Genomic DNA, 19,234 nt, shown 5'->3' on the forward strand with positions numbered 1-19,234 from the left:
TGCCGGCCTCTGCCTGAGCCCGGAGCTCCGTCCGCTGCAGGTCCCGGCCCCGGCGAGGGGCCCCTGGCGCCCGAGGGCGGCACTCACCGAGGACAGGGCGTCTTCCCTCCGCCGGCCCTGGCTGTGCCGGCCGATGAAGGAGCGCGCGGACAGCTTGTAGTGGCTGAGCAGGCACGTGATCACCACCACCATCACCATCACCACCACCACGATGATGGTGATCTCCACGAACTCCAGCTCCGCTGCAAGAGCAAGGGGACGCGTGAGCCCTGGAGCCAACCCCACACGGCCCCCGACACCCAGCCGCAGAGGCCCCGGCTCCGGCAGACGCCCCCGCACAGAGACACGCAAGTCACACCACAGTCACACCACACACACACAGTCACACCACACACACACAGTCACACCACACACAGTCACACCACACACACAGTCACACCACACAGTCACACCACACACACACAGTCACACCACACACAGTCACACCACACACACAGTCACACCACACAGTCACACCACACACACACAGTCACACACACACACAGTCACACCACACACACACACACACCACACACACAGTCACACCACACACACAGTCACACCACACACCAGTCACACACCATACACAGTCACACCACACACACACAGTCACACCACACACACACAGTCACACACACACACAGTCACACCACACACACAGTCACACCACACACAGTCACACCACACACATCACACGTCACACCACACCACACTAGTCACACACACACCACACAGTCCACCACACACAGTCACACCCATAACACAGTCACACACATCACACACAGTCACACCACACACAGTCACAACACACACAGTCACACCCACACCCAGTCACACCACACACACAGTCACACCACACACACAGTCACACCACACACACAGTCACACCACACAGTCACACCACACACACACACAGTCACACCACACAGTCACACCACACACACACAGTCACACCACACAGTCACCCCACACACACAGTCACACCACACACAGTCACACCACACACAGTCACACCACACACACAGTCACACCACACACACAGTCACACCACACACAGTCACACCACACACAGTCACACCACAGTCACACCACACACAGTCACACCACACACAGTCACACCACACACACAGTCACACCACACACACAGTCACACCACACACACAGTCACACCACACACACAGTCACACCACACAGTCACACCACACACAGTCACACCACACACAGTCACACCACACAGTCACACCACACACACACACCACACACAATCACCCCACACAGTCACACTACACACACACAGTCACACCACAGTCACACAACACACACACACACACACACACCACACACAATCACCCCACACACAGTTACACCACAGTCACACCACACACAGTCACACCACACACACACACACACAGTCACACCACACACAGTCACACCACACACACACACACACACACACAGTCACACCACACACAGTCACACCACACACAGTCACACCACACAGTCACACCACACACACACACCACACACAATCACCCCACACAGTCACACTACACACACACAGTCACACCACAGTCACACAACACACACACACACACACACACACACACACACACCACACACAATCACCCCACACACAGTTACACCACAGTCACACCACACACAGTCACACCACACACACACACACACAGTCACACCACACACAGTCACACCACACACACACACACACACACACACAGTCACACCACACACAGTCACACCACACACACACACAAACACAGTCACACCACACACGGACGCACGGACACACGGACAGGAGTGCTCAGAACAACCAAGAGGCTCAGAACAACCAGTCACCGCGACTACAGGTACTGCAATTCTTTTTTTTTTTTTTAATATATTTATTTTTTTTGCAGAGAGGAAGAGAGAGGGATAGAGAGTTAGAAACATCGATGAGAGAGAAACATCGACCAGCTGCCTCCTGCACACCCCTACTGGGGATGTGCCTGCAACCAAGGTACATGCCCTTGACCGGAATCGAACCTGGGACCTTTCAGTCTGCAGGCCGACGCTCTATCCACTGAGCCAAACCAGTTTCGGCGGTACTGAAATAATTATTCCCGGTTTTGTTTCGTTTCCCCTCGTAGACAGAAAACCCCTCAAGTTCTGGGAAAGGAAGGGTGTTTTGATCTTGCTGGAGGTTTCTGCTGACTCAGCAGGTCCCTGTTGAGGGGTTTGGCAGGTGGCCATGCTGGTGCCAGCAGAGCCTCCCCCTCACCCCCCAGCAGGTGACACTGGTGACAGACCTGCCGGGACTGGGTGCTGACATGCAGAGGGGCCACCAGCCAGCAGGTGCTAGCCTCCCAGCCTGCTGGGCAGAACGCCCTGCCCAAGAAGCAGAGGATGGTGCCTCCTGACCCAGACAGACAAGGAGACTCCCCAATGCCACCAGCACTCCAGAGCCACTCGCTGAGGGGCCCCAGGGCAGGTTCAAGCTCACAGCCACTTGGCTCAGCGTTTTCGCCTCCAAGACAGAAGAGTGAGGGGGTGGGGTGGGACGGGCTGCAGTGAGGCGTGGCTGTCGCTACAGGTGAGGCATGGCTGTGGCTGCAGTGAGGGGGGCTGTGGCTGCAGTGAGGGGGGCTGTGGCTGCAGTGAGGGGGGCTGTGGCTGCAGTGAGGGGGGCTGTGGCTGCAGTGAGGGAGGGCTGTGGCTGTGGCTGTAGTGAGGCGTGGCTATGGCTATGGCTGCAGTGAGGCGTGGCTGTGTAGCACTCTGTCTCTAACAGGGCTCACCCCCCTCTGGACTCCGGTCTGTTTTCCGGAGGGTTCCAGCGCTGAACGATGCTGTTGGCCCAACCACGGGAGCCACTCCACACACAGCCACACCCTCTGGGAGCCCAGCCCCTCATCCTGCGGGTCTCCAGGGTGCCCACCTCTCCTTACATATCTGCCCACTGGCACTATTAGCAAGTCAGTCAGGCAAGTCTGCCCCCTCCTCCCAGGGGACATGTGGCAATATCTGGGACAGGATGACAGTCACAACAGAGGTGCCCCTGGCATGTGGTGGGCAGGGGCCAGCAGTGCTGTGCACCTCCTGCGTGCACGGAGTGCCCAGCGATGGGATGACCCGGAGCAGTGGCACGGCCATCCCTGTGTGGGCCGAGTGCAGCCCAGGCTCCTTTGCCAGCCGCCTCGGAGGTCAGGTGACAGGAGCCAGGAGCAATGGCCCCTTCCACGGTCACTGCACCCAGGAATTTGATCTGGAGTTTGGGCCTCGGTGCTGGCCCGTGGGTGGGACTGTGTCTCCTTTTCGCTCTGGGGGGGCAGGCGGGAGGATGGCAGGGGCTTTGGTGCGACACAGATCCCTGAGAAGGCTGGGCCCCGCCAGGCAGACTCGGCAGCCGCCGCCACCTCCGGACACCCTGAGTTCCTGCCAGGAAGGAGGGCCTGGGTTGGGCAAAGGCCAGGCGTCTGGCCTCAACTCAGTCACTGTGGCCACACCTCCTCCCCCCAAGACAGGCTGGTCCCGGGCCTGGCCGCCTGGCTCCATTCCACAGGGCCAGGTCCCGGCAGTCAGGACCCAGGATAAAGCACCCATTCAGGGACACACAGGCGGCTGTGTGCAATGCCATGGCCTCCCCCGTGGGGCCTGGGACCCCGCCCCCCGCCTGGCCCACTCTGCCCCAGCCAGACAGCAGCAGTGGGCACCCGTCTCCCTCCCCCGCTGTCTCAGGGGCCCCGCCCCTGCTGGGCCTGCAGTGGGTATGGGCTGCCTTTGTCCCTGCCCGGGCGGCCCGCAGGGCCCGGGCCCGGCTCTGCCCTCCTGCCGGTGTGGCCAGGTGTGGATGGCGACAGTGGCTGCGGCACGGGGCCATGGATGGGCCCCTGCAGACCGAGTGGACGTGAAGAACCCCCACAGCTCCACCGAGGGCCAACACGGAGGACCTGGTTTCTGGGGTTCCGTGTCCAGAGAGAATCACCTCCAGAAATGAGCACAGGGGGCTCCTGACAGCACTGCTGTACCCACCCAGGGGCTGGCCACAGCCCACGAGGGCACGGGCCACAAAACCCCCGTGGCGGGAGAGGGAGAAACTCAGAAAAAGCAAGTTCGGCTGGTTTGGGCTCATATTCTAGAAGCCAAGGCATGGGGTCTGGGCCCAGAGCAGGGGGGAGACTGGCCAGGGTCCCCGAGCCTCTCTGTCCGGCTCAGCCGCTGGGCCCTGGCCTGGCTCGAGTCCATCCCTGCTGCCCAAGCTGAGGGGCGGGTGAAGGGCACTGCCCGGGAAGCCTGCGGATGGTGAGGTGTCCGCTCAGGGAGCGTGCCCTTCGGGTGACCGTGATCACTGGGGGGCTCACTAGCACCCCAGCGACAGTGAAGTAAGGGCAGCCCAAACCTATCAGCCGAGGAGGAAGGGGGCACCTGATGCCCAGACCCCGTCCAGCAAAGGCTCGGGCAGGCAGAGTATGCAGGAGCCCAGCAGCTGGCCCCCGGGGCCGGAGGGCATGCCCTGGGCGGGTTTGGCCTTGGCTGTGGGCGAGGGGACTCCGGTCCTGCTGACAGCACCCATGCACTCTCACAAACCCCCTCTCTGGGACGTGCACCCCGAAAGCACCTGCCAGGAGAGGGTGCACCCACAGTCCCCCAGCCGGGTGGCGGCCACCGTCTGCCCCATTGCTGGCCCAAGCCCCTCCCGGCCCAGTCACCGGCCTGGCCACTGGGGTGGCTTGGGCCTCAGCGTTGTGCGACCCTCACTCTGGCTCCATGGGGTGTGGGAGGGGGGGAGCACTCACAGCGGAGCCCCTCTCCCAGTCCACACACCTTTCCGGAAGGCGCTGCTGCTGGGACCCCATGGGCCAGAGGGGACAGGGCCCAGGCGGCTCCCCAGTGGGCACCTCCCCATCCCCCCAGAACCTAGGGAGCCTCCAGGAGGCTGCCCACCTCTAGTGTCAGTGACTCGTCCGAGAGCTTTAAAGACACCGGGAGGCCAACACAGGGCGGCGGCTTCGGGCCCTCCAGCCAAAGCAGAGTCCCAGGTCACTCAGCTGCCAATGGTTATGTGCAGGGCTCTGCCTCAGTTTCCCCAGTCTGACAGTCCTCCCTTTATCCGGACAACAGGCCAAGTGGCCTGGATGGTACATGAAGATGGGACCAACCACTGACGTCCAACTTGAGCCCCCAAATCTCCTGTGACCCCAGGACTCAATGCCAGGGCCCCGTCACAAAGGGGACAGAGCGAGAGGGGGTGGGCGGGCTGGTCCACAGTCCCCCCCGCGGTACTCATGGCAACTGCTCGCTGGAACCACGGTGATGGTGCCAACAGCTGCAGCACGACAGGCCAGCGCTGGCTCTTTCCCCCGGGTGATGAGGTGGATGCCACCCCCATCCCCAGTTTGCAGACCAGCACACTGAGGCTCGGGGAGCAATGCCTTTGGCCAAACCCAGAAAAAGCAGGGCCAGGCCCTGAACCCAGAGCCTCCCTGAGAGCTAACGTGGGAAAGGGCCTTGTCCTGCCCAGTTCTCCTGGCTCTCCCACACCCCGAGCGCCTCCGAGGACCTGGGTCTGCCAGCCGCGAGGTGTGACCACACCCGGGCACCCGCACCTCTGAGAGCCCGGGACAGCCTGGAGAGAGTGCGGAGGACAGGCCTCCAGTGGCAGGCGCTCCGTGGCCACGGTTACCACAACTCCTGACACCCCTGTGGGGACAATGGCACCCCTCCCCAGGCTGGTGCCCAGGGGATGCTGGCTCGGTCCCAGGGTCCAGGGTTTAGGGCAAGGTCACCCCAAAGCCACCCAGGCTGGCAGCTGGGTCGGAGGCCCCTGGGGACTATGGGCTCTTGTCCCTGCTGCGGGGACCGCCGGGGAGACGAGCCCTCGGGAAAGACCGCACTTTCCTCACTGTGTTCGGGCATCAGGTCTGCTGGGTGGGCAGCGAGAGTGGCTGTTCCTTCACTCTGTCCCGCCTTGGGGTGGGTGACGGACGTGGCAGGCTCCGGGGTGACCCGGCCCTTCAGAGTAAGGCCACTCTAGTTTAATTTAACATCCTCTTTCCTTGTGGAGAATTTCAGACGCACAGCGCCCTCTGCGGCCCCCAGTGGTAGACCTCCCGGCTTTTGTCTTCTCTGCCACAGACAGACGACGCAGTGGCTGAGACGGTCACACACACCTCGGATCCCCTGGGTGTCTGTGCGGCCCGAATCCCACGGACATCGCTTTATCGAATCCTTTGTCACTCTGTGACCTCCCCCGGTACACGGAGGCTGAGAGCTGAGGGGCTGGAGGAAGGCCCCACAGCCCACGGGCCCGATGAGGCCGCCTGCCCACACCCAGGCCTGAGTCCATGGCTCCAGTGTCGCCAACAGCCGGGCTCAGGCAAAGGCCTCGTGTTACCGGGCTGGAGCGCCACCCACCATGTGGTCCTGGAAGCCAGTGGCTGTGGCCGTGGTGCCCGTCTCTCTCCGCCAACATGGTGGACAGCGAGGGCAGAGAGGAAGGAACTGTTTGCCCAGCACAGGGAGCTGTGGGCACCACCCCGGGCATTTCATAAAGACACTAGCAGCTGCCCTCTCCGCTGCACCGTCTGGGAGCCAAGCACCTTGCCAGGACAGGACTTCCCGTTTAACTCCCACCACCACCCGGGCACACGCCAGCCCCTCACAGCCAGGGGCCGAGACGGGAGCATCCCGAAGCCACAGCTGCCAGGATGCTCTCTCAGAACCGGCTTTTAAGGTTACATTAAAATCTGGCTCAAAATCAATTATTTCAGAATAGTTATGAAACACTCAGCCAGATCTGTGACACAGGAAGAATACGCAGGGATACGTTTCCAGCACGACTGCGTTAAACTGGGGCTGGCAGGTTTCAATGGGGATCGGATCTGTGCTTCCCACTGACCACAGCGGGTGTGGTGGCGCCACTGTGGTCTGGAGCACGTGTTCCTGAGGGGTGAGGGAAGGGAAAGATGGGACTTTCTTGAGTCTGAGTTTATGGTCTCCTGCTCTTGGTGACAAGAGTTGTCACCTGAATTTCGGGCAGGAGCCTGAGCCACTTTCCAGCTGTAAATGGGGAGGGGCTGGTGTAGGATTTGCTAATCTGTGCCAAGAGCAGGCCTGGCTATGCAAGTATTATCCTACATAATAAAAGCCTAATATGCAAAGCAACCAAATGGTGAACAACTGGTTGCTATCACTGGTTGCTATGATGTGCACTGACCACCAGAGGGCAGACACTCACAGTAGGAGCTGCCCCAGCCTGCAGGCCCCAGGCCAGCCAAGGCAGGTGCCAACAGGGGGCCCTCCCCCCACTGCCCTGCTGGTCACCTGCAGATAGGCCCTGGTGGCCGGCCAGGCCTGGGGACCCTGTCCATGCACGAATTTTGTGCATCAGACTTCTAGTATATCCTATCTAATAAAAGAGTAATATGCAAATTAACCATCACTCTGCTCAAACCATGCCAGCCAGTCACACTCACCAGCCAATCAGAGCAAGTATGCAAATTAACCCCAACCAAGATGGCTGCAGCCACAGAGAGCAGTTAAGAGGCTTGGGTTTCCTGGGCAATGGAGGAAGCCAAGCTTTCCACACACCCTGGCCAGTCTAGGCCTCCACTCAAGGACACAAAGTTTCAATTATAGAAGATAAATTCCAATTTATAGAAGATAAATTCAATTATAGAAGATAGAGGGGTCCCAGAAAAATGGCGGCAACCACAGAGCTGGAGGAGAGAGCAGGATAGAGTTGCCCCCGGCAACGGAGGAAGCAAAGCTTTCGACCTGCCCTGGATGGCATAGGCCTCCACTCAAAGATACAAAGTTTCAATTATAGAAGATACATAAAACCAAACAGAAATGGCAGCAGCCATGGAGTGAGCATGGGGCTTGGCTCCACTCCAGGCTACAAAGTTTCAATTGTAGAAGGTAAATAAATTCCAGATACCAGGGCCTCTGCTTGGGTTGCCAGGGGGCGTGGCTGGCCTACAAACCACCATAGGCCCCTCTCTCAGGCCGACCCACACCCCAAAGGAACCCCCACCCTGATCCGGGACACCCTTCAGGGCAAACCAGCTGGCTCCCATCCATGCACCAGGCTTCTACCATCACTCCAACACACAAGATGGCTGCCCCCATGTGGTCAAAGATCCTGCCCCCATGTGGACACAAGATGGCCAGCAAGAGAGGGCAGTTGGGAGGCACCAAGTCTGTAAGGGAGGGCAGTTGGAGGTGATCAATCCTGAAGGGGAGGGCAGTTAGGGGTGGCCAGGCCGGCAGAGGAGGGAAGTTGGGGGCAAACAGGGTGGCAGGGGAGCAGTTAGACATCAATCAGGCTGGAATGGGATTGGTTAGGGGGTGATCAGGCTGGCAGGCAGAAGCGGTTAGGGGCAATCAGGAAGGCAGGCAGGTGAGCAGTCCTGGATTGTGAGAGGGAGGTCTGACTGCCCGTGGGATCGGGTCTAAACGGGTAGTTTAACATCCCTTGGGGGGTCCCAGATTGGAGAGAGTGCAGGATGGGCTGAAGGAAACCCCCCCACCCCATGCACGAATCTCATGCACCAGTCCTCTAGTGTATATATATATATGGGTGTGAGACCATGGAGATTTTAGACAATCATTTGAGTGGAAGTGGGGTGCTGGGGCTCATTTCTCTCTCCTCAGCTGGGGAGCTGAGCCAGAGTTCCCTGGCTCCTGCCAGCCCACGGGGGCTTCCAGACCAGACGACACCCCCCCTCCCCCACCGGTGTCTGCTCCGGGTGGAGGGGCAGCCCACACGCTTTCTGGTTGACAAGCAGCCCGTGCAGGCTGCCCCTGTCTGGCCTCCCGGCCGCACACCGAGGAATTAGGAACTGTCGCTGTCTGAAACGTATGAAAATCTAATCTTGTTAGGCCTGCCTGGTGAGACCCACCAGGGAAGGCCTCATTGTCATTCCACGGCACCTCAGCCTGCCTGGGCTCCAAGCCACTCCATTTACTGTCCCTCCTCTCTCCCCACCACCCTGCATTTGAATGAGAATGCAGCCCCCCCCCCCCCTCCTTGTCCCAAATTTCAAATAAAATTAAACCAGACATCAAAGAAATAACTTTCCAATCACTCCCGGCACCTTTTCTTTTCTTTTCTCTTTCCTTTCCTTTTCTTTCTTCCTTCCTTTCTTTTTCTTTACTGAATTTATTGGGGTGACATTGGTTAAGAGAATTATGTAAGTTTCAGGTGTAGCATTCTTTAACACGTCATCTGTATACTCCTGGTGCCATTCATTTCAGACTCCTCCACGGCAGGGTAATTGCTTGGGTAAGATCACTTATAGGTCACCAAAGATCACTTGAGGTTTGGGGGTGAACAACAAATCTGAGCCATTTTCTCTCTCTCTTTTTTTAAACAAAATGTACCCGCCCTCGCCGGTGTTTCTCTGTGACTAGAGTGGAATAGAGCCGCCCACACACCGAAGGGTCTTGGTTGGATTCCCAGTCAAGGGCAAAAACCTCGGTTACAGGTTCAAGTCCCAGTCCTGGTTGGGGTTCATTAGGGAGGCAACAAATCAATGTGCCTCTCTCACGTTGATGTTTCTCTCTCTCTCCTTCCTCCTCCCACTCTCTTAAAAAAAAAAAAAAAAAAAGCAATGGAAAAATATCCTTGAGTGAGGATTAAAAAAGAAATCCTATATAATAAAAGGGTAATAAGCAAATTGACCCTAACAGCGGACAGACCAGAATGCCCGCTGGACCAGTCACTATGAGAAGCACCTGGTCCCTTTCCCTGGCCGCAGGCTCCAACAGCCTGACGGCGAATGGGGAACCGGGGGTGGGTGGCACCAGGAAGGCACACAGAGGGCCACCTGTGGCAGGGCAGGGCCAGTGAGCAGGCGGGCACAGCTGACCCCTCCGTCCCTTCCCCTGGCCAGCAGGCCCCGATCACCCGATGGTGAACAGAGAACCGGGTGGCAGTGGGGGGCCAGGGGAAGATGGGCCTGATCGCAGGCCAGGCCCAGGGACCGTACTGGCACACGAAATTCGTGGACTGGGCCTCTAGCAATAACAATAAAAAACCAGACTGTTCTGCGTATCAATGTTCACTCCGTGCCACGCACACAGCTGAGCGTTTGGCCCCATTAGTATTTTCCGGCATATAAGACGACCCCCCCAATTTTACAGTTAAAACATAGGTTTAGGCCTATATTCGCTGTATAAGACTACCCCCCACTTCCGAGGCAACACCAGTTCTTTTTTTAATAGACCGCCTCTCTGACTCTGGCCAATCTGAGCAGGCTTTTTTTCGTTTCGAAAGTCGTCTTATACGCTGGAAAATACGGTACCTGAGCACGCAGCCTGAGACGCTGCCTGGAGTGCCGTGTCCGGGCGGGAGCAGGTCACGTGCCTGCTGTGCCATGCCTGGCACCAGGGCCGAGGCTCCTGCCTGCTGCTCACGGCAGAATTGAGGGGGCAGGTTCAGAACATGAGGTTTGCCCCCAAGGCCCACTAACTGTGACTTCAGACCAATGGTGTCTGGGGGGGAAGGAGGACTGACCGGTCCCCACTGCACACCGCTGTGCAAGGAATACCCGAGCTCCTTTGGAGTCCGTGTCTCCAGGAAGGCGCCCGGATGCCCGAATCCACCCGCTGTGGCTGGAGAGGCGCGGAGTGGTGCCCTCTGCCAGGGCCAGGGCTAGCGGACAGCGTGAGCTGGGGCTCGCACCCCTGCAGAGCAAAACTCTCCTGGAACCTTTCAAGCATGAGCCTAGCCCAGGGAAAGCAACTTCTGGGCTCCACCCCACGCGGATTTCTCCTGGAATTCTCTCCCTTCACTCCACGCTCTGTGACAGGCCCTCACTCAGGCAGACCACGGGGCCTCGGCCCGGGCCCTTCCTGCTCCCCAGAGGACCTTTCCCCACATCCAAGTGCTTGCTGCCTCCTCCCCTCGGCCTCTGTCCCAGTGTCACCTCCCCAGGTCGTGTCCCTGAGCACCATGTCTGACTGTCCCAAGCCCAGGACCCACGTCCCGGGCCTGCCCTGTTGTCTGTGGCACTAATCTCAACGCCATCTGTGACCCGTCTAACCGCGTATTTCCTGCCGCCCCTCCCGGGACATCTGTCACCTGGAGCGACAGCCTCTGCAGCCCCAGCACCGAGGACAGCGCCTTCCCCGGAGCAGGTGCCCAGCACAAACCGAGCCAATGGCCCGTTATTCCCTCAGGTGCACCCGAGTGTCCAGAGACCCACGCAGGTCCGCACGGAAAGACAAACTCACCGGGAGCCCCGTCACCGTCCCCCAGAGGGCGGCACAGCCAGGGAGACGCGCACCAACTTGAAAACCGCCCGGCTCTGAAAGAAGCCACCAGAGGACTAGCCCGTTTTTATTTAAGGAAATATAAATATATATATCTTAACATACAAGTGAGTGCTGCACACCCATGTCTATGGGTATGTAGGGACTGGGGGCCAGCGGGAAACACCCCTCCGAGTGACATGCATGTTGTATGCACACGTAATTCCACTCCAAGTGGAAGAGACAAGAGGTGAGCAGCTCCTATCAGTATCCGGGACAGACAGAGGCCTCCCACATGACACTTCCCCGCATGCTGGGGGTGGGAGATGGGGGGTGAAGGCCTGTACCTGGCAGCACTTTGAGGGGATGGAGAGAAGCCCAGACATCAGGTGGCCTCTGGCTGGCCCTGAGGTGACTGACCACCCCATCAGGTGTTCCTGGCTGGGCCTGCCCCCTCGCTGGAGGGGAGATGCATGTGGCCAGACTCTCCTCAACCTGGGCTGACTGGCGGCTTCACAGGAGGCAGTGCCCTCCCTCCGGGGTGTTCCTGGAGAGCCAACGGGACAACCGGAGACAGCCCAGCACACCCCATCCCTCCGCCCCACGGCCCCTCCCGCCTCCCCGGTTGAACACACGTGTGTGCACGTGCACACTTTGTACTTCCCTCCGGGCTCCCAGGACTCAGCTCAGCACTCCCGAGGCCACTGAGGCTGCCCCAGCTCAGCTGGAAGCCTGCGGAGCCCGAGGGTCCAGGCACAGTCCAGGTGAGTGATGAGCAACAGCATGGGCCCAGGTCCAAGGACTCTGAAGGTAAACCATTCCCTGCACCTTCCTGGGCATTCTCCGTCCCCCCAGGGGACACCTCCCTCGGCGGGGAGGGACCACCAGACAGACACCGACGCCCCAGTGGCAGCTGTGCAGTCTCCCATCTCTCGGGAGGTGGCCTTGGAGGGGGCGGAGGGCAGGGGTGGGTCCGAAAGCACTTGTGGGAACCGGCTGGTGGGCTCCAGGGACCGAGAAGGGCTATGTAATCATTTTAGAACCTCATGATTAAAAGCTCCTTCAACAGGAAAGACAAAGCAGTGCTTTTATCTTTCTTGCTATTATCCAAATGGAAAGAACTAATGGGTTTTTTTTTTCTATTGTCACCGACATCGAACATCTTTAAACACCCACTGTCAGCAGGATATCACTCACCACGCGCGAGCTATCGGCAGAACGGAATGAACTTGCAGAGAGACACCTGGTTCCGTCAATGGACCCGCTGGGGGTGCAATGGAAAGTTACTTAAAAGGCATCAAACAGCCCAGCCCATGTGGCTCAGTGGTTGAGCGTTGACCTATGAACCAGAAGGTCACAGTTCGATTCCCGGTCAGGGCACATGCCCAGTTGCAGTTCCATCCTCAATGTGGGGTGTGCAGGAGGCAGCTGATCAATGATTCTCTCCCATCGTTAATGTTTCTATCTCTCTCTCTTTCCCCATTCCTCTTTGAAATCAATTAAAAATATTTTTAAAAACAGTAACAATTAAAAATAAAATATATCAAATGCATTTTAATTCAGGAGAGTAGGTAACAAATGGGAGAGGTGCGTGGGTTGGGGAGTTATCTGCCGTTGGTAGTATTGGCCATAATAATCTTCTTTGGCGGGTACCTACCAAAACTGCCCTGGCCAGGTGCTCAGTGGGTTGGAACATCGTCTGGTGCACCAAAAGGTTGCAGGGCTGATTTCCGGTCAGGGCACATACCTAATTGCAAGTTCAATCCCCAGTTGGGGCACATGTGAGATATTTCTCTCTCCCCTTCTCTCTCTAAAATCAGTAAGAACCTATCTTTGGGTGAGGATTAAAAATTTTTTTAAATACATGCTACTTTTCTAACCCAAAGAATGCCACTTCCACGATTGTATCTAACAGAAAAGTCACAGAGGGACTGGGAAGCACGGGTGCACAAGGCGACCACCGCAGCATTCCTTACATGAACAACCAGCGGCACCTCCATCCCACTAAGCACACAGTGAGTCACATGATGGATATGACGGGGCCACTAAGAACGTGCAAACCTACAGCATCGGGGCTGGGCCCCTCCCCACGGGGGAGCCGCCCTGTGCCTCACAGGGTGCTTAGCAACACCCTGCTCTCTGCCCTCCGGGGCCAGGAGCACATCACCCCCACGGTGTGACACCCCACAATGTCTCCAGACGTCGCCCAGGGTCCCTGGCTGAGGCCCATGGGTCCACCCGCTGGCGGTGGATGTGCCTGAGATCACTGCTGGGCAGAAGGGAAGAGACTAGAACAGTACGTGTCATACAGACCCATTTCCACAGCAACCATGACGGTCTACAGCGAATGGTTAGCCATGATTCTCCTGGAAGAGGGGGACTATACTCTATTTCTACAGTTTGCATGTTTGGTCATTTTGTTTAAAAAAAAAAAAATCTTAATTAGCATACGAGAAAGACCCAGGCTGCGCGTGCCGGTGTGTGAGTGCGGCCGACAGCGCGCGGCACGCTCCCCGCACGCCAGCAGATGTTCCTCGCTCTCAGTGACCCCTCCAGGAGCTGGTGTTTCCCCACATGCGCCAGGAGGGGAGCTGGGCCGGCCCCGCTCCGAGCCTCTTGACACAAAGCGAGCGCCACTCGGAGCCGGCGGCACAATGCGGTCCCTATTGAGTCCCTTTTCAATGGCTCCTCAATCAGCTGCCACGTGCTGGGCGCCGCGGGGTCGGCCCGGCGGCCACCATCTGCAGGGGCCTCCCCGCTGACCCGGGACTGCCCTCCCCTTTCAGGGCGGAGAGGGGCCCAGTCATTTGGGTCTGAGCCAGGGCAGAAGCCGGGAGGTGGACGGATGGCCAAGGTCAAAGGGCAGGAGGCAGGAGAAGGTGGGAAACAGGCTCCCTGGGCCCCGGGAACTGGGCTGCCGGGACCCAACCCCAGCTCTGCCAGTGGCTGAACATGTGACCCGAGGAATGATGTCATTCTGCGTCTCAGTTTCCCCAGCTGGAGAAGGGGCACCACGAGCACACACCTCTCTGGCCCGCCTCCCACCGTCAGACCCTGGGCTGTGCTGGGGGTCCGTTGTGAGACTCGGTGGGGAAATGCCAAGCGCACAGTAAGTGCATTGGAAGCCCGTTAGTGATGGCGGCTCCGGAGGCTGCTGCTCCCAGAGCCGCCTGCAGGGCTGGCTGCTCTCACTGCCTCCCAGGTCCCCCGCCTGGGCCTCGGGAAGGGACCTGTGTTGGGGACCCCATGTCCGTGTCCCCCAGATCCGTGTGTTGGAGCCTGGACCCCGAGGGTGGCTGTGTCTGGAGACAGGGCCGCTGAGAAAGCAGTGAGGCCGCTGGGGTGAGCACTGACCCTGCAGGGTGCGTGTCCCTAGAAGGGACGCCGGCCGCACACAACGAGGGGAAGCCTCCGACTGTCGACAAGCAGGGAGCGAGGTCTCACCAGACACTCAACGTGCTGGGCCCTGACCTCGGACTTCCAGGCTCGGCATAGGGAGAAGGTCAAGCTCTGCTGCGTAACCCCGCGCGGTGTTTGGCTGGGGCAGCCCCCAGCAGACTGGTATTCCTGGAGAGACAGACACAGGAGCTCAGGCAGGGAGAGCACCTACAGTCCTGGGGGAAGAACCTGGCCCGAGACACACAAGCACCCAGTGGGGACAGAAGAGGCCGTCCTTCGTCTAATCGACCCTGGGGACTCCGCAGTCCCGCCATCACTCACGCAGCACACAGGGGCTGTGCACCTACTGCGTGCCAGGCGCGGGGCTCACAGCGGCCTGGAAGCTGAGGTTTCCATCTTCCCAGGACTGGTCTCCTCTATGGCACGAGATTCGAACCCGTGCCCCTGCCGGGGTCTATTTCTGGGTGGACACTGGATGTGGAAATCTCCCAGCGCCATTCTAACCAGGAAGGCCTGACAGGCACCTGTGCCCTCGCCCTGTGCCCTCCCCGGGTTCAGAGGTCTCCGTCATTCACCAAACGTTCCCAGCGACTCTCCAGAGGGTCCTTGTCCCACTGTCCCCGTTTCAGGGACGAGGAATCTGAGGCTGCCGGAGCTCACACAGGGTAGGGGGCTGGCCTGGTGTCCTGACCTCCACAAACTCAACACAGAGCCACACCATCACCTGCCCCTTTGGCAGCCCCGGACAGCAGGGCCAGCGCCTTCCTCTGTCCGCCCCCTCAGCTCTGAGAAAGAGCAGCGACAGAAAGGCCCGCGTCCCCCAGAAGCCAGCTGGGCGGGAAGGCCTGTGACAGAGCCCCTCACTGGTCCCTGGGCCACGCTCGGCTCATCCTCCACTGGGAACCCGGGTCCCTCGGACCGTCCCTCGCCCGGGCTGGGCATTCCTTCCTGCCAGTGTGTTTTGTGGGGAAGGTTCTAGGGGACAACATTGGACACAGTGGCCCCAGCCCCTGCATGGCACCTGGCCGGGCAGGAACAGGGAGGCTGGGGGAGGCGCCCAGCGCTGAGGGGCCCCTGCCAAGGGAAGCGAATGTTTCTCTGTCTGCCTGAGTCTGTGTCTGACCCAGGGCATCTGTGTGTGCCTCCCCTCTGCCTGTGAACGGGTCTCCTTCTCTCTCGGGGTCCGTTTTCCTGGTGTCTCCGTGTATGACCGGCTGGGGTCTTTTCCTCACACCCTGTTCCAATCTCTCCCCCTCTTTTCTCCAGGTGACAGGCACCGTGAAACACCCAGAGAGCAGTTACGGGCCTCCCGCCCTGGCACCTCTCCTGGTTCCCCCTCCCCAGGCTGAGACTTGCAGCCTCGGTATCACTTCCCCTGGACACAGCACCTTCCAGAGGCAGGAAAGCATCTTCCAGCATTTCCCTGGCCAAGCGCTGGGAAGCCCCGGCTTCGCCTGCCTCCTCTGGGAGAGAACAGCAGCTCGCGGGGCCTCTGCTCCGAGCTCCGAGATGGGGATGTGACAAAGCTGTGGGCCCGAGTGGCCCGGCTCCGGATTCAAAACCTGATGTGAGACCGTGGCTCCCCTGCCTTAGTTTCTCCATTGTAAAGCAGGATCGGCCACAGCATGACACCCAGGACTGCCGAGCAGCCACTGAGCTGGTGGGTAAACCCGCGCTGCCGACACCAGCTGGTGCACAGCAAGCACAGAGCAGACGGCGGGCACGAGTGCTAAAGGCAGGCAAGGCTGCAGGGCACCAGCACAGGCTCATTCAGATCGATGGGACCGGCTTATGCCACCCAGTGAGTTCCATTCCTATGCAAACAACGGTGTGGGCAGAGGGAGAAGAGCAAGGAGGCAGGAAAAGCCGAGAGACCAGGAAAATCCATCAGGGACAGACCTCCTTGGGAATACACGGTGAGAGGCCGATGACGGAGGTGGTGGGGCCGGGTCTCTCTCAGTCCTGGCAGGGCAGAGCCTCGGATGGCAACTCAGGGGCCCCGGCCACAGACAGACCTCGTCCTGGGCTCTACTCCCAAGGGACGTGGGGTGACCCGGGCTGAGGCTGGGCAGATGCAGCAGCCATCCTCAGGAGCAAAGGTTTTATGGGCACAGACAACATGGTGGAGAAGGCCTGGGGGAGGGAGGCCGGGCGGAGGAGGGCAACAGGGGAGGTGAGGGAGGACGTCTGTAATATTCTCAGCAACAAAGATAAAAAAAAAGGCAAAAGGTTTGAGTGCGTGTCTTCCCTTATCTTCCTGTCTCCCCCCTGCACACTGGTCCCCCTCCCCCATCTATTCTTTTCGTTAAACATCTATTGAATTACTGACTCGTGCTCAGATTAAAACTCTACAAGGCCCACTCAACTTCATTCTTGTACCTTCCGCCTCCTTCCCTTGCTCACCACTCTGGTGATGCTTGCCTTTTTCCTATTCCTACCCCAGGACCTTTGCACATGCAGTGTTGTCCTGGTATCTTGGCCTGGCCCACCTCAGGGATGCCTCCTGGTCACCCACCCCAAATGTACTCGCCTCCCACCTCACTGCATCTCCCTCGGGCCTGTCGTGGCCACAGGGACAACGCCGTATGGGGTGAGGAGCTGGACTGCACCGGCTCTGTATTCTGGCTTTCAACACCTCTGCTTTTTCGTCTGCACCGTGGTGGACACGTTAGCCCCATCTCAATGGCCTGTGTGAGGACTTCAGGCACCTAGAAAGTGCCTAGAGTACAGGAAAGCGCTGTGTGCCTATTGGCTACTCTGAGAAACTACCCTCTTTATTAATTTGTTTGCCTGTTTATTACCGACTTCACCAGTCCAATGAGAAAACGCCCTGGGAGGGCCCTTGCTTCTCCTGGTCTCACTGCACTTCGGGTGGTCAGCACCACGCCTGGCACAATATGCTGCCCTCGGTGAAGATGTGAAGGCAGCAGAAATCCAAGTCCCGGGCCCACCCACCAGGACGCACATCTCTACCCAGAGGTCAGAGGACACAGCGAGCGTGTTGACAAAACCAAACACCCAACAGCCGTCTAACCCGGCCACTGCACACCGGGGCTCCCTCCCAGAGAAACGAGGCGGGCGTCCCCACACACCTGTGTGCGGGCTCCCGGCAGCTTTGTCAGCGACTGCAGCCTGAGGCTCCCCAGCAGGCGAGTGGGCAGACCGACTGGCACGCCCCTATCAGAGTGTGCTTGCCCCGGAGGAACGATAACCCGGTGGGGTCATCCATCATGCTGAGTGAAAAAGCCCACACGAAAAGCATGCACAGTCTAGGATCCCATGTACACAATGTTTTTGAAATGACAAAATTACAGAGATGCCAGTCGCCAGGGGGTAGGGAGGGAGTGGGAAGGAGATGGGTGTGGACAGAAAGGAGGGATCTTTGTAATGGGGCTGTTGTGTGTCTAGTCTGTGGTGGGGCCACACAAATCTACATGTGATGAAACTGCACAGAACTGAACGTATGCACACACGTACGCACTCACTGAGTGCACATGAAGGGGCACCTGAGTGAGGTGATGCCAATTTGCCGCTATCACCACCGGGAAGGCTGAGTGATGTGCACAAAAACTCTCGTACAACTGCACGCAGTGCTGCAATAATCCGAAAATAAAGGTGTGTTTTGTTTATTTAAACAAAAGTAATGAGTCTGGAGGGCCCTGTCCCTTGGGGCCTCGAATCACACTGGCAGAGGGCACCGCCAGCGGCTTTGAGTGAGCCGAGGGTGCAGCCCGGGCCTGGCACTGGGAGGATGGAGGGGGAGGGAAGAGCCGGGACAGAAGCCGCTCCCCCCGCCGCCCTCCCCAGCCCCCGCTCCGGCAGCTGCCACCTGGCCGCCGCAGCCAGCCAAATGAAACCGTCTCTCGGCTGTCATCTCTCCACTTGCTGGTCTGGCTCCAGGTTTGAAAATTACACACACCATTTAAAATGTAGAAACGAAGAAAGAAGATTTTAAGTGACCTCTAAACATTGCTCCTACTGGCTCCCCTTCAGCAAGGAACCTACGCTTCTTTCCCAAGGGGAGGAAGAGCAGCTGGGGTTCCCTAACATCTCGTATCACTATATCCCGATACAATCAAATATCCCATACAATGATCAAAGTGTCCTTCTATCCCTGATACAATCCAACACCCCAAGGTATCCAGGTGTCCCTGTGTCCCCAACACAAACATCCCACTACAGTGTGCCAAAGGGTCCTTCCATCAGTGTCCGGTGTCACACCTTCTGCGGCCACAGCAGCACAGGCGGAGCAGTGGGCTGCATGGGCAGCTGAGGACACCCGCGCACCCTCCACTTCCATACACACCGCTCCCCTGCCTTCTCCGGAAACCTGGGCTGAGCTGGATTTGGTCTGCCATGCGTACGAGTCCCTCCCTCTGCATCTGGGGTCCATGCCAGGGCCCGCGCCAGCTTTGGTGAGGGCGGGGGCACTAACCCTAGAAAATACACAAGCAAGCACTCACACCAGCAAGGTGATGCCAGAGGTGCTAAGCGGATGCTTCGTGGGAGGGCCCCTCAGATGGGCTGGCAGGGTTGGCAGGTCTGA

General features: G+C 58.8%; 1 protein-coding gene across 1 annotated transcript in view; it reads right to left on the reverse strand.

The window, feature by feature from the left end:
• PMEPA1 (prostate transmembrane protein, androgen induced 1) overlaps positions 1 to 19,234 on the reverse strand; it is a 49,868-nt gene that overhangs the window by 5,934 nt on the left and 24,700 nt on the right. The window contains exon 2 of the mRNA XM_036420188.2: positions 88 to 242. Within this exon, the coding sequence (XP_036276081.1) occupies positions 88 to 242 (155 nt within the window). The remainder of the gene's footprint in view (positions 1 to 87; positions 243 to 19,234) is intronic.

This window comes from Pipistrellus kuhlii, unplaced genomic scaffold (genome assembly GCF_014108245.1).
Source record: "Pipistrellus kuhlii isolate mPipKuh1 unplaced genomic scaffold, mPipKuh1.p scaffold_m20_p_63, whole genome shotgun sequence".
NCBI lineage: Eukaryota > Metazoa > Chordata > Mammalia > Chiroptera > Vespertilionidae > Pipistrellus > Pipistrellus kuhlii.